The sequence below is a fragment of the Pieris napi genome, chromosome 1 (assembly GCF_905475465.1).
Source record: "Pieris napi chromosome 1, ilPieNapi1.2, whole genome shotgun sequence".
Classification (NCBI taxonomy): domain Eukaryota; kingdom Metazoa; phylum Arthropoda; class Insecta; order Lepidoptera; family Pieridae; genus Pieris; species Pieris napi.
Window position 1 is genome coordinate 5,476,393 of NC_062234.1, and position 15,607 is coordinate 5,491,999.

Genomic DNA, 15,607 nt, shown 5'->3' on the forward strand with positions numbered 1-15,607 from the left:
ATTGATTTTTGCGACCATTATAGTATCTTCAAGTATAGGTATATCATCAACCAACAACGCATTCTGCTGTTAATTCGAACTTCGCTTTAAGGCATCGATTATTAAGTGTGCCAAATGTTAAATTTTCATTGCATTCAATTAACTTTTATGCTTATAGGTACCTGACATACCGTAGAAAATGTAAATATTGTGTAGAATTTAGCACAATGTGGTAATTTAACGGTATTTATCAGAAAAAATATTTTATATTTAGTTCTGTTCAACATGTTTTTTTAATAATACGCATGTTTTAATACTGAAGACGTCACGGTTACAGGATCTGAATTATTAAAAGCACAATGCCATCACAAACGGTTTTCAGTGCTATAATGAAATGAAAGTAAGGTGTTACTAAAAGAAATTCATAATTTAGACGTGTTTAAGTAGGTAATAGTTACTAAGTCATCTGTTTATTGTACCTATTCTGTGAACTGTATTGTTAAATAAAAATTCCCTAATTAGATTGAAGGCTGTGAGCCGACTTGATCAATGATCGATCAAGCTAGAGCCGCTGTGATACAACATATGGCTATAAAAATACAATTCGTACTTTATATTATTTCTGTTATCACCTTCAACAATAACTAATAAAATTGCAATTGCTGTAAGTACCTACTCGGAAACGTAAACATTCTAATTCGATTGTACCTATGTTATTCACGTATAAAATTTGCTTTCATGGCCCTTAAGTAGTTTCTTTACGCAATCTTGATTAGAAATATTTTCACCATACCTAACCAACTGATTAAATAAGCGTAGGTATTTAAAGACGGGCCGTGCCTACTCATGGATGTTAGGTCACCGATTCTATATTCTGAAAAATAACCCTAGGTATATATGTCACCGTAAAATTGTAAACACCGTTAGATTGTAATCTATCTCGCGAGATTATAAACTGTCGAAAGATTGTGAACCTTAACGAACTGCTTACAAATTAACGTATTATTATTCGGTAGTTATATGAAATTGTTGGAAAGTAAAATTAATCTGTAATTGACCAAAGAAGTTTGAATGATAACTAAGTTAGTGTAGTACAATCTACCGAATAATAATACGTTAAATTGTAAGCTGTAAGCTGAGGTTCACAATCTTTCGACAGTTTATAATCTCGCGAGATAGATTACAATCTAACGGTGTTTACAATTTTACGTTAACATATATGCCAATGGGTATATGGTGTTGTTTTGTAGTTTGAACATTCGTATTATTCGTTATGCCATATTTTGATACTGCGTTATTTTTATTTTATATAGATTCTGTTATTCTACAATATTTTTAAACTATTAAGAAAATTAATAATTAGTGTCTAAAGTGTGAAAATCTATTTCCACTGGTAAGCTAAGAAATTATTAAAAATACCTTTTCAAATAATAACTCTAGCAAATTAGATTGATTCAGTGATTACATTCTAAAATAAGGAAATGTTATAAATATAATAAAGTAATTAAATTTATTTCTTAGTTTTATTATAATCTCCTTAATCCTTATACTTCTTGCCTTCCCATATCCACAGTATAGTGGTTAAACACTTAGTTAACTAAAGTTGTTATACTCAGATCCTGGATTTGAATCAATGGGAAACATATAATTGCGGTAACGATCTTAAAATCGGTCCCCCGAATCTGATGATACTGATTAAGCAGCAGTCTCGGGGCACCTAGATTGGAACACCTCCAAGTAATTTTTGCTGCCGGAAATGCGTCTAAGTATTTTTTAAAAAAAATTAAAGTTTTGTGAAATGTATTGAAATTTGTAAACAATCCGCCCTTTTCTACCTTTCTATTGGTTATAAGAGATGTGACATTCTCGGTAAATTAATCGATTGTTTTTTAGCACGAAAAATCGATGAATAAAAATAATCGATTTGCTGCTGGGTCGTGGTAATTTTCTAAGTGTTTAATTTATAGACATATTTAATTGCTTTAATATTAATATACTAATCTAACCTAACCGAACAATAATAGATTTTTTAGACAGCTCCGACGCTACGGGAAATGCAGCCCCTCCACGGTGTTCCAATAAAGGTGCCCCGAGACTCCTGCATAATCAATATCATCAGATTCGGGGGACCGATTTTAAGATCCAACCCATTAAGAGTTTTAAGGGTTTCAAGTCAAATCTGTAATTTTTCAAATTATGTAACACTACTGTATAACTCTATATATATATTAAAAGTGTTATATGTTATAGTGTACCTGCAGACTGCAATAACGGGATTTGCGTTGTTAGAAGATAGGGTCACATCCATATAACCGATTAAAGGATTTAAAAAACTTACAAGACTCACAAAATATATTTATTTATAATACCTTATAAAATACCTGATTATATCACAGAAGTTATAAACATGGGTGTCACTTTATCACTGCTAAATACTTTTGATATCAATTTATCTAAGTTGCCAAGTTGCAAACCCAATAGCATACGTTTATCAAAAATTCTTTCACAATTCTTTGAGTATCACAAACAAGATTCTCATAAACCAATGCTATCTAACATATACTTTTCCAACTCTTTGTGTTTGTATGACATAGACAGCTGACAAAGTAAAATGTACTTAAGGCTAACTACTTTAAAACCAAGCAAATTTAGATGTCTTTTCTTCATCTCTTGAGGTCCAATAAGTTGTTCACTTTTAGTGCAATAATGGTCTGGCAAATGTATAAGTAGAGCTATATTTTGGTTTTTTACTGTTTTGAGTTTCCAATTAAAAGTTTCACTACCTAAACCAATCGGATGAATCATAATATCAATAATAAAATTTGCATCTGAGCATAAGTTAGGGATGAAGACAGCGAATGAGACTCTGTTTTGTCCGAAGATATCAAAAACTACTTGTTTTACCCTATTTATTAAACTACATATCCTTTGGTCTTGCAAAACTGGTTTGAGCCCCTGATCTTTAGGCAACAGGGGACCACCATATTCAATGCATTCAACTGATAGAGCTGTGTCAATCAAGTATAATTTTTGTAACAAATGCGAGCTACTGATCTTTGTAAAGTATTCTGAATGAAGGACTTTTGTAACCAATCTCGTTGGATATTCCCTAACATAAATATAGGACAACATTATTGAGCATAGATCTTGAATATTTACTTTCTTATAGGATTCTAATAATATTGTTTCTGTAATATCCCAAAGTCTTTGATTAGCTGGCTTAAAATATAAGAATCCAAATGGATGAATAAAGGAATTCAAGAAACTCACAGGTATATTGTTTAAATTTTTAAGATAATGATCACAGCATATGTTAAGTATTTGCTCATTCCGCAATTGAAACTTCACAAGGTAATTAAGTATACCAATTATTAGAATATATGATTTTATCTTATGTCCTTTTAACTTCATATATTTTTCCACTCCGCCTTCAATTTGATCATCTGTATAATTCAATAAAATAAACTTTGTAATAATATCCAAGAAAGCATCTTCATGAAGTGCATGTATATTAGAATAAAACCATTTAGCCAATACTCCATAGGATTGCACGGAAAAATATTTTTCTGTTATAAAGACATCCATAATATCAACCATACAATCAGGTGTGATTTTAGGCCATAGTTCTATTAATTTATGTTCTAAAAAAGTAATCATAGCTTTTTTGCTGACTTTTAAACCATGTAGTATGGTAAATATTTTTTCAATATTTGATTCATTAACATTTGCCTCATTTGCAGTAAATCCAACCCATAGCTTATCTATCATATCAATATAATATTGGTCATCATTATTGATGAGCAAAAAGGATGCAAATTCATATAATTGATCTACATTTAGCTTATTGTCCATAACTCTGAGTAACAATTCTTCACAAAATTTATTTTTATGTGGTACTATCAATGATGAATTTGTTTTCAAAACATTTAAAATTGTTTGTGTGTCTTCAGTTTTCATTACCACTTTCAATAACTTATCTAAAATAGCACCTTTAGCAAAATAAACATTACTGTAATAATTTTCATTTGAATTATATGTCACTGACTTGGTATTTCTTTCTAAGTCATGAATTCTTTCTATAGCACCCAGTGCTATATTAGGAGTTATTTTTGTACACTTTGTTATAAGAGAAAAAACGTCACGTAAATCCACACATTGTTTAAATTCTTCTTGTATTAAATGATAGTTAACAGATTTATTGTTACGTTTTGGTACTTCTTTTTCGGGACCATTTAAGTCAGACAAATCTTTTAATTTCCTGATAACAACTGGAAGCTCCGTAACATTATAACCAATTTCATGTAACATAGTGCTATTTATTAACTCAGGACTGTTAGAATCATTATTGCTTTGATTTCGTGAGAGATATTCATTATTCGGTAATATTGTGTTGCATTTTCCTGATAGTAATGTTTTTGTTGTATTTGATTTAGTATACGATCTCCACAAGACTAACATCACTTTAAAGCTTTACTTTATTATACAGAAATAGTTTCGCAAAAATCCATTAAGTAACTCAAACGTAAATTCTGTAATTATACAAAATTGAAAATATCATTATCACTTGCATTCACTTGTTGCTTTATTTTTTCCTTAGTTTTTATTTTAAGTGCTATGTGACTACTGACTCAAGTCACAAGTGATAAATGATAGCTCATAGCTGACTACTCATGTCAGTTGTTATCAAGTTGTTTTTTTTTTTTTTTTTAATTTATTTATTAGCCGGATACAAAGTCCATTGGCAGTTTAAAAAAAGAAGTATAACAAAATATCTTACAAAAATAACTATACTAACTTAACATAAAATACAATCAATTTATATAATACAATGGTGAGCTTTAAATTTTCTCAACCGTGTTTTTTATATAATAGTAAATAGCTTTGAATAGAACTGGATATTTCAGTAAATCTTGGACACGGCGGGGAATTTCTATTTGTGATGATTGACATTGATGACTACCATTTGCAGTGACTGATGAGTCTAAAGCTGATCTTGTCGGGTTATTTGCTAAAGAATTTCCAAGTTTAACTGTAGTCTGATTATTCTCATCAAAATCCATCAACTTCATAATATCCGTTACTAGTATTAATCGTTGAAATTTAAAGGTCGGGCAACTTAAGATGAGGTGGGATAAGTCGGCCTCATTTCCTCCACAGTATGTACATCTGTTATTATTTATAATTTTAAAACGAAATAAATGGCTTGGAGTCTGACAGTGGCCAAACCTCAAACGATTAATAATGGTTATAAATTTACGTTCATTGGCTCCTTTGTATTTATCATACCAAGGTTTACATGGGAGTTCCTTTTGGATCTCTGCATACCAACTACCTTTATGCTGTGAGGATAATTTCCAATAGCTTTCCCATAACTTGCGACTTCTTTGTTTTAAGTCGAAAAGAAAATCCGTAAAAGGAACTCTGCATGTAATACTATGATCCTCATCATAATTAGAATTGACAATACCATCTACAATATCATTTCCCTTGATACCCCTATGAGAGGGCACCCATTTAAATGTTACTGGAGTATCCAAAGATATCAATGTTTCTCTAATTTTATACAATAAATAATTATTTCTATAATGAGTATGACATTTGTCTAAAGCCATTAACACACTTTTTGCATCTGAAATTATTAGGAACTCCACATAGTTATCATTATTTTGTAAACTTTGTAAGTACAATACAACTTGATAGATAGCATAAGCTTCAGCTGTAAATATGCTGCAAGTATTACTTAACATAAAACATTTTGAGGTTTTAGCCTGAGGATCATAGTAACCCGATTTCACTGCAGATGAAGATTTAGACCCATCAGTGTAGACTTTGTAACTGTTAGGCTTGGTACAGCAATAATCAAGAAAGTCTATATTATCTACTACACTGGACATATCTATATTTAATTTACACATAAGAGCTTTATATTTACAGAGATATACAGGCCATAGTTCAGATTTGTACATATTATCAGATAAATCAGTCATAAAGCTCATAATTCCCAATAATTCAGGGATCTGGTTATTGAGAACATTAGTCGCTGTTATACTTGAAGGCAAATCTGGTGTATTAGTGATAGTTATAGAATAAGAAAGTTTTGGAAGAAGAACATCATTCTGAGAAGTTATAACTTTCAGGCAAAATTTTTCAGCAATTAATACTCGCCGAATACATAGTGGTTCTACACATGACTCAACCTCCATAGAATTGATAGGAGTGGTACGCATTGCACCAGTAACAATTCTAAGAGCAATATTTTGGATAACATCGAGCTTTTTTAATAATATAGGACTAATATTCATATATGCCAGACAACTATAATCAAAATGACTACGTACTAAGCTTTTATATAATAAACAAAGAATTTTTGGATCAGAACCCCAAAAAGTTCCTGCTAAGGACCGCAAAATATTGATACCTTTCAAAGCTCTACTACAAATATAGTCAATGTGTTTGGTAAACTTTAATTTAGTGTCAAAAATTACACCAAGAAACTTTTTTTCGCTATTTTGAGGGATTAAATTATTGTTATACTTAACATTTACATTAGTATCAATACCATAAGCTAAAACTGAACTTTTACTACTATTTATATTTAATTTAAGTATCTCAGTATAATAGTAGTTAAGTTGACATAAAGCTGAATTAACTTTTGCTTGAGTAACCTGTAAATTACTGCCTACACTATATATTAAGATGTCATCAGCAAATTGTAATATTTTTACAGATTCAGTCACATATCTATATATTTGTGAAGTATAAAGGTTATACAGGATTGGAGATAAAGAGGACCCTTGCATCAACCCCTTGAATGCTAATTTTGGACCATGAAAAACATTATTGTATTTAATGTATAAGGAACGACCATAATACATATGGAAAATCCATTTTAAAAGCTTTCCTGGGAAGCCCAAGGAATATAGCACCCTAATTAATTGGTGAAGATCTACATTATCATATGCCCCCTGAACATCAAGGAAAACACAAATTGCAGTAGAACCTGATAACAAACACTTCTTCATATCAGTCAGGTAAGCTATAAAACTTTCTGCTGCACTTTTGCCTTTTCTGAATCCAAACTGACAAGAAGGAATAAGTTTCTGGTTTTCAACAAAATAGTCCAGTCTAATCTTAATCATTTGCTCAAACAATTTCCCTACACAAGATGTTAGAGAAATGGGTCTGTACGAATTAAAATGATCGTTGGGTTTGTCAGGTTTTAACACTGGTATGACACATTGCAACCTCCAGGATTCTGGAATCAATTGCTGAGACCAAAGCGAATTTAAAATATTAAGTAGAATATGTTTTACAGAAATATGTAGATTTTGAAGCATAATATAAGGAATATCGTCAAGACCAGGGGTTGTATTCTTTCTTGAAGACAAAGCCATGTCAAGTTCTTCAAAACAAAAAGAGTTAAGTAGAAACTTGCTCCACTGACTTCCATCATTAAATTCAAATAAACCAGAAATATTATCGTTGTTATTACTAGGCTGCCCTAACTTCTCTAAAAAACTTGCTATCCACTCATCATTTTTAGACACATTTCTATTAATGTTAATTCTCTTAAATCTTCTAATAAAATTCCACACTCGGGATACTGGAGTGAATCTATTAAAAGACGAACAAAGACTTTTCCAACTGTCTTTCTTAGCCATTTTTATAATAATTTTTTTCCTCGAATCTATTTTCTTATATTCTATATAATTGTCCATTGTCATATTACGTCTATAATTAGCTAACGCTTCTTTTGATTTGGTTACAGCCTCGGCACAAGTATCATTCCACCAAGGAGCTGGAGGAGCAGACTTTTTACTAGAAGATTTATGCTTTAACAATGGAACACAGTTTTCTTTTAAACTAAGTAGTAATTTAGAAAATTCATCATATTGAACTAAAGGATCAATTGTTGAAGGAGAAAATTTATCAAATATATCTTTGGATTTGTCATTGTACATATTCCAGTTTGTTTTATTATATAAATACTTATGTATAGACTCTTGAACTGTATATTTTTGAGTTGAGGTAATGATGTTAACAAAAGTAGGTAAATGATAGCTCCCTAAAGGGTCATCACCGACATACCACTCACAAAGTGGTGCAATATCAGGGCTAACACAAGTAACATCAATAGCTGATGCATTATTACCAGGTCTAGAAATAGTAGTAGGGTCACCAGAATTTAAAATACATAAATCAGCATCATCAAATATATCAAATAATTCACGACCTCTTGAATTGGTAGTATCACAACCAAAAGCTATATTGTGAGCATTAAAATCACCAGAAACAAGACAAGGCTTGGGTAATTGCAAAATAATCTTTCTCAAATTAATCAAACTAATTGAGCTATTATTTGGTGGACAGTAGACACAGAGCACTGAGACAGGACCACATCCTGTTATTATAGAAATAGCTATAAATTGAATATTTTGATAGAAAGTAGTTTTTAAGACCTTAAATTTAATATCATTTTTTATTAAAATACCTACACCGCCATGTTCATTTTTAGCATTTTTTCCTATGTAGTTATAGCCAGAGATTGATAAATAGGGGTTTGAATCTTTTAACCAGGTTTCATTGAGAAGACACACATCTATGTTATTTTGAATTAATGATGATTTAAGTAAAGCCTTTTTATTATTGACACTCTGAATATTATGTTGCATTATTTTTAAAACAGCCATTATTTGGTAAGATTTTCTATTAATATATCTTTAATGTGTGTGGTTGTGTTTGTTTTATTTGAATTAGCTAATGTAACTAAGGTTTTTATTATTTTTTGTAAAAAGATATCATCTTTTACAAGGTAGTCATAGGTCAAGGTGTTGGAGTTAGTATTTGGTGTTTGAACGGTTGAAACCGGTGCTGTGATAGGGGACTCATGACTATTTTCAATTTTCTTAAACGGGGTAGACTTAGTTTTCAATGCAAATGTCAATGATTTGTCTGTTTTCGCTTTGGTCAATGCAGGAAAATCTTTGTTTGATACTACTGTTGAATACATTCTGGTCAAGTAATTTGTTTCATGTTTTTTACGTTGTTCTATTTTAATGGGACAAAACTTAGATATAGCTAGGTGGTCCCCACCACAGTTGCAACACTTCAAGATGTCTGACGAGCACTCCTTGTAGGAATGTGCACCTGAACATCTTGAACATACATCATCATTTCGACATATTTTCGCATGGTGCCTAAACTTCATGCACTTGAAGCATTGCATCAGTGGTGGCACATAAGTATATACCCTGTACCTCCACTTGTCCAGAAAAACATATTGTGGGAGGGAAGTGCCTACAAATGTTACACTCACCGTAGTGAGAGGGACTATTTCCTGACCTACTTTCTTGGTGAACCGTCTTACAGCTATAATTTCGGCATCCGCCATCAGTTTTTCATACAGTTCTGCATTGCTCGACTCCTTGTCGACGAATCTAATAATGCCGGTTCTCTCCACCGACGCTGCTGGTATGTACGCCTTCAAATTGTTTTCCTTAAGACAACTATGGCTTAGGAAGTCATTTGCTGCTACCGCCTGTTTGAAGACTACCATTATTTTGTTCGCATTTAATCTACGCTTTTCAACAATGCCCTTTACATTTTTGAAAAATTTCGAGAGATATAAGGGGTTTTTGTTCCCAATTTTCTCATTAATTCCTTCGACATAGATCGGGAATTCCTCCTTAGAGCTGTTGTCCGGGTATGACCTCTTATATTCAGGTTTAAAAAAGGGTTTGTACTTATCGTCTGGTGACGAAGACGCCGCTGGAAGCTGCTCCTTCATTTTTCGCTTCTTTGTTGTCCGCGGTGTCGCCATACACCCATCGTCATCTCCGCCGCTCTCCGGCTCCATTACGACTAGTCCCAGCTAGGTATTTCGTTAGTTTACCAACTTATTTGAATTTATTGAAAAAATTATTTAAAAAAGGCGCCCTTCCAGTTCCCGCCAAAAAAGGAAGTCCTTATCAAGTTGTCATTTGTAGATGTGCCACTGTTGATTTCCCCGATTGTGGGATATTGTTGACATAAATAGAAATTTGTTAATGTCTGTCAACCTCATGGCAGACATATGCATTATACATCTTTATTAATAACTACATTGAATGTTGATTAAAAGGAAACTCAATTTCTATCACACTCAACGCACGATCTCAGGTTTTTACTCCTCGCCACATTTAAATACAATAATATATAATAGCAATTATTTTTGTGAACGTGTAATTTATAAAAGTGCATATGAAGGAAATATTAAAATTTTCTTCAATTTGCCTTAAATATCTATAACACTCATAATCTGGCAACATTGCCCTATGTACATTGTCTTTGTGACGAGCTATCAATTAACTCGTGATTCTTGTTTTACTAATCACGATTCACGAAGCATGATCCTTTTATTTATTTTTGCGCGACTGTTGACTGTCGAGGGAGCTTGTAAATTAATATCTTTCCACCTTGCCCTGACTGAAAAAAGTCGGAAATTTTATAGAATTTTCACCTGACCTAGCAGTAAACCAACTTGCTCTTGATATAAGAATTGTAAGTACAGACACTACTCCTATTATAATAGGGAACGAACAAAAAAGTAAACAAAAACTTAATCAGATTAAACATGTATTTTGTTTGCTTTCGAGTAACAATCCAATTACAAAATTCTTCTTCATTAAATTATTGTTATGAAAATATAATGTATCTTACCATTGTTTCAGACAACTTACTTATATTTAATAAAATATGCCTGAAGTCACAAAAGTAAGTACCTACTTACATGATATTATATATCTATTTTTTTTAAATATCTGAAATTCATGATAAGTTGCTTTAGTGGATTTTTAGTTAGGTAAAGAAGGAATATGTTTATAATATAACATAAGTAAAAAGTTTCTTTGTTTGTTTTCTTTGAAACGCGCTAATCTTAAGAATCCCTTGTTTGAATTGAGTTTTAATTGAAAAATTATTTCTTGTTTTGGATAGTCCATTTATTGCGGACACAACCGATACCAACCGCAGATATTCAATTTACTAAACAGCTATTGTGTAAAATGAAACGCAATGTACAATATATAATCGAGGGTACACAATATGTTTTATATCTACGTATGTAATTTACGAACGCTGACATATTACATATAATACGTTTTTAAACGAGTATCCAATTACGCTTATTAACGGTTAAATTGTCTATCTAATGGCGGCAAGTTTGCGTTTTGTTGCAGTCATATCAATTGCCTCTACTCGGCGGGCCGTGCATTTCTCATAATTTGTAAAAAAAGAATAAAGCGCGTAAATAATGTAATTACATGCTTATCTTTTATCAGAATTTTATTTGGCTAACGTACTTGTCGAAAACGATATGAATTTTAACCAAGTTATCTTATCTTTTTACAGATGTCTCGACAACTTCGATGGGGCGTAGCAGGTGTGGGGATGATCAGCCACGATTTTCTGACTGCTATGGCCTCACTCCCAGCTGATCAGCATAAAGTAATCGCTATCGCTGGCAAAGACCTAGATCGTGTTCATAGATTAGCTACGCTCCATAAAATTCCAACTGCTTATGAAGGTTACGAAGCGATGGCGCACGACACCTCAATAGGTACGTCAAGAAATAATTATACATTTTTTGATTGCCTATTTCGTACCATTCACGAATCGCAAGAGACGTTCATCAAATTTGTTTAGAGTCATTCCTTTTTCAGAAATCGTATTCGTCAGCGTACTTAATATGCAACATTATGAGATAAGTAAGTTAATGCTTGAGAATGGTAAGCACGTTTTGTGTGAGAAGCCAATAGGAATGACATATAAACAGACTAAGGCTCTTGTCGACCTAGCCCGGGAAAGAAAGCTATTTCTCCTTGAAGGGATGTGGTCCCGCTTCTTTCCTGCGTACGATGCTTTGGATAAACATTTATCGGCTGGCGGTCTTGGGGATATATATCATATTAACATACAATTCGGTGTGGAAATTACAGACTTAGAGCGGAACTTGTAAGATATTTTTATACTATTTTCCTTTTATGGCTTTAATTTAAACAGGTATGAAATATTTTGCGTAAAATCAATAAAGCCAAGGTGTTTTCCTGATTGAGTTCAAGACTGTTCATTCGAAGATACTTCCGCCCTTGTAAAATATCATTGGTTGTAATCAGTTTACGCATTGTTAATATTTCATCCATAATAATGATTTAGGCTTCGTACATGAACATGTTGTATTGTATACGTACGACATTAATGTCAACATAAATTACATTTATAGTTTTGCTAATTAACTGCCAAGGTTGTAATAATCTCGAAAAGCGTAAGCCGGTTAATAGTTTTAATTGGTCCGTTTTGGGTTTTTTTGAGCATCTAGATGCATAGAATCGACAAAATGCCCTTGTTAAAAAAACCTTTTATGCATTGAAATGTTTCTAATTTATATAAAAAATCATGCGATAGCTTACGACACACTTTTACTTAGAATATTTAATCTTCATTCTAATTATTTTTTTCCATAGACATTATCTAACGAATTTGAGTTTTTTGTAAGGAAGTTTAAAATATAAACGTCTCTATAGATTAGCTATTAACGCAAATGGTGTAAAATGTCTTGTCATGGGTCTAATTATCAGGAAATATCAATTTTTTTGGGAAGATGCTTTAGGCTTATTACGTACTTTCCTACATTTAATCAAGATAAACACACGTAGAAATACATCTAAATTAAATCGATATTTCAGAATGAAAGACTTGGGTGGCGGAGCGGTACTTGACTTAGGAATATATATGCTTCAATTCCTTCAATTCGTCTACAAGGAGCCCCCAACCGATATTGTATGCACTGGGCATCTAAGTAAGGTCGGCGTTGACGAGTCCATTTCTTGCGTGCTGAAGTACAGCGATGGCAGAACTGCGACTATAGCAGCGCATACCAGAGCTACTATGACGAATAGAGCCGAAATTACTGGCACAAAAGGCAGTATTGCGGTATGTATTCTAACGTAGTAATTTATTTTTTAAGGAAACTAAACTGATACATCTGTATACAGTAAAAATAAAATAAAAGTAAAACATAAAATAAACACATAGGACATATCCACAAAAAGTTTCACAGATAAAAAATACAATACAAAGTAAAACATGACAGCACAAAATTTATAAATTAGGAGAACGACAAACAAACTAGCAGCTATAAAAAATCAAGGAAGATACAAGGCTTAAGACATTAAGAGTTTTAACTTATTCTTAAATGAAGCAGTAGAGGAGTGCGAAAAAGTGTCAATGTAAGTGGCAGAATCCAAAGCAGAACACATCTGCTTTGTTTCATGTTCCTCACATTAACACTAACTATGCAAAAAACTCAGTTTTGTATCGCGCAGCCCGGACATACAACAACCAATATTTAAGCCTTGATCTGTTTAAGCTGTCGCGGAATATGATTAAAAGGAGTATTAAGAATATCCATAGCGCAAAATCACCTGCATCATGAGCATACCCCACATACACACCTTCACGTACTTACCCTCACTTTTACACCATCATACAACACAACCAAATTAGGTACCACTTAGATAAACGTAGGAAACAAACAAATAATAGTTTTTATTTGTTTGTTTCCTTTTATAAATTCTTGAACCATTTTGTAGTTAAATGTATTATTATGTATTCCATATTTGGCTATATTTTTAATGTAACTGTTTGTTATTGTATATAATTTATGTTAGCTGTAGGTTTACAAAATAAAATAAATAAATAAATAAATAAATCCTGTAAAGAGGCTCACGGAACCCAATGTTGGTTCTGGGAGTCGGAAGGTTAAAATTTCTGTGCGAGCGCAGAGATCTGGCAGGAACATTAAATGGTATCAGTTCGAAAAGATGGAAACAAGTTATTTTATTTACGCATATTTTTCTTATAGTGACACAGTCAATTACGCCTAGTACTCAAAGAAAGTAATTTATATATTTTTTAAAGTTCCTTATATTTAGCCGTAAGTAATGCTTATAGTAAGTAAGTCTCGCAGTATTATATTTACTGTTTAATTAATATTCTACGTGGTTTGGGGACGCGCTTGGTTTTTGTATTTATTATTAGGAATGGTTACGATCAATATATATTATTTCAATTTTCAAACTGCCTGTAACAATTCCTACATAAGACACGTAGGTATGTATCTGGCTGCATAATCCACATAGATAATTTACAGATTCGGTATTGGTTCAAACAGTATTGATTTTTTCCTGGGTAAGATAATGCTTAAAAAAGCCCGTTATTCTATTCCTACTCGATATTTCCGGCGACTGACTTAAAGTCGTAATTGTACAATGGTTGAAATTTTATATTTAGTGAAAAATAATATTCATTGTAATTATTGTAAAACTCTTATTAATATTTAAATAACATTGCCTTTGGAATTAGTTAAAAGACGGGCAAGGACAAATACTAATTTCTTTTAACGTTAATCGATACATATTCAAATTACCAAGGTTAATTATGAGCGCCGTGAAGATAATTAACATAAGGATAATAATGAAAGTTTTCATTACTTGCTTCAATTGCTATTTTTACCTCACTGAAAACTCTTTATATTTTATTTATATTATTCACCCTATGAAATGAACCGATTGTAAATTAAATAAATGTCTCTTATTACAAGAGCCTGATAAACCTTCTCTATGTTTATTTAAACAGAGAGAGAAACTTCCCACAGAGACCTTGTTAACCCAAGTTAAATCATTTTGTCAGTATGATATCCTATATTAACAAATTTACGGAATATTTTAAATTAATTTTATAATAGGATTGTGTAATGGCATAGCATAACTGTATGACTACTCCGTGAATAAAACAACACTCTCAAAGTATTATACAAAATCAGTCCCAATAATGAAACCACCAGTCAAGTGTAAAATTTTCAGATGGACTATTTCTGGTGTCCAACCGTTTTGCACATATCGGCAGCTAATATTACGGAATGGACTCTGCCAAAAGGAAAATACAGGTTTCACTTCCATAACAGTGCTGGTCTCAGCTATCAAATACAGGAGTGCTGGGACTGTATTAATAAAGGTGAATAATTGTGAAATCTGAAATATTATATAAGTTTTTATTTAAAGTTCTTGCAAAACAATTCTTTATCAAAAATATTTCATTTATCTGTAATTTTTGACACATATAAATCATGTGATGGATAGGGAATGTAGAATTAAATCTTGTCAAATACGATAAAACTGCTAGAACAATATAATAAAATTATATTTTTTTTTAAATATTGATTTTTTCAGATTTACTCGAAAGTCCTAGAATGAGCCTAGACGAAAGTGTCCTGTTAGCTAAATTAATGGACACCATGAGGGCACAAGTTGGTGTTCTAAATACAGCCACGTGAAAGTTCCGCTTACAGTGGTAGTTAAATCGTGTAATTGAAGAACGATTGACCTTTTAAATGCCTTATTTATAGAAGATATTGGCTATGCATACTTAATAGTTTTCAAAATACGTAACGTTCAGTATTTACCTCAACAAATCTGTGATTTTAAATATTATGAAGTTGGCACTGTTGTGAATGAAATTTACAAATAAACTAATTTATTGAATCAGTTGTGTTTCTGTCCTTGTGTTTATGTATAGAAAATTTTAATAGCAT

The 15,607-nt window shown here is 31.9% G+C and overlaps 2 protein-coding genes across 3 annotated transcripts; one reads left to right on the forward strand and one right to left on the reverse strand.

The window, feature by feature from the left end:
• Window positions 1-2,358: 2,358 nt before the first annotated feature.
• On the reverse strand, window positions 2,359-4,542 carry LOC125052828 (FAST kinase domain-containing protein 3, mitochondrial-like). The gene has a single exon (XM_047653845.1). It carries the CDS (start codon window positions 4,435-4,437, stop codon window positions 2,515-2,517), a length of 1,923 nt encoding a protein of 640 aa, XP_047509801.1. The 5' UTR covers window positions 4,438-4,542; the 3' UTR covers window positions 2,359-2,514.
• A 5,798-nt stretch (window positions 4,543-10,340) lies between these two features.
• LOC125063549 (trans-1,2-dihydrobenzene-1,2-diol dehydrogenase-like) lies at window positions 10,341-15,557 on the forward strand. 2 transcript variants are annotated; one of them, XM_047670049.1, is made up of 7 exons: window positions 10,341-10,518; window positions 10,689-10,731; window positions 11,368-11,575; window positions 11,679-11,970; window positions 12,702-12,948; window positions 14,880-15,030; window positions 15,246-15,557. In XM_047670049.1, the coding sequence occupies exons 2-7, from the start codon at window positions 10,714-10,716 to the stop codon at window positions 15,347-15,349; spliced, it is 1,020 nt and encodes a 339-aa protein (XP_047526005.1). In that variant the 5' UTR covers window positions 10,341-10,518; window positions 10,689-10,713; the 3' UTR covers window positions 15,350-15,557. The 2 variants fall into 2 exon arrangements, with proteins under 2 accessions (XP_047526005.1, XP_047526012.1); XM_047670056.1 differs by lacking the exons at window positions 10,341-10,518; window positions 10,689-10,731 and adding an exon at window positions 11,152-11,271.
• The last annotated feature ends 50 nt before the right edge of the window (window positions 15,558-15,607 follow it).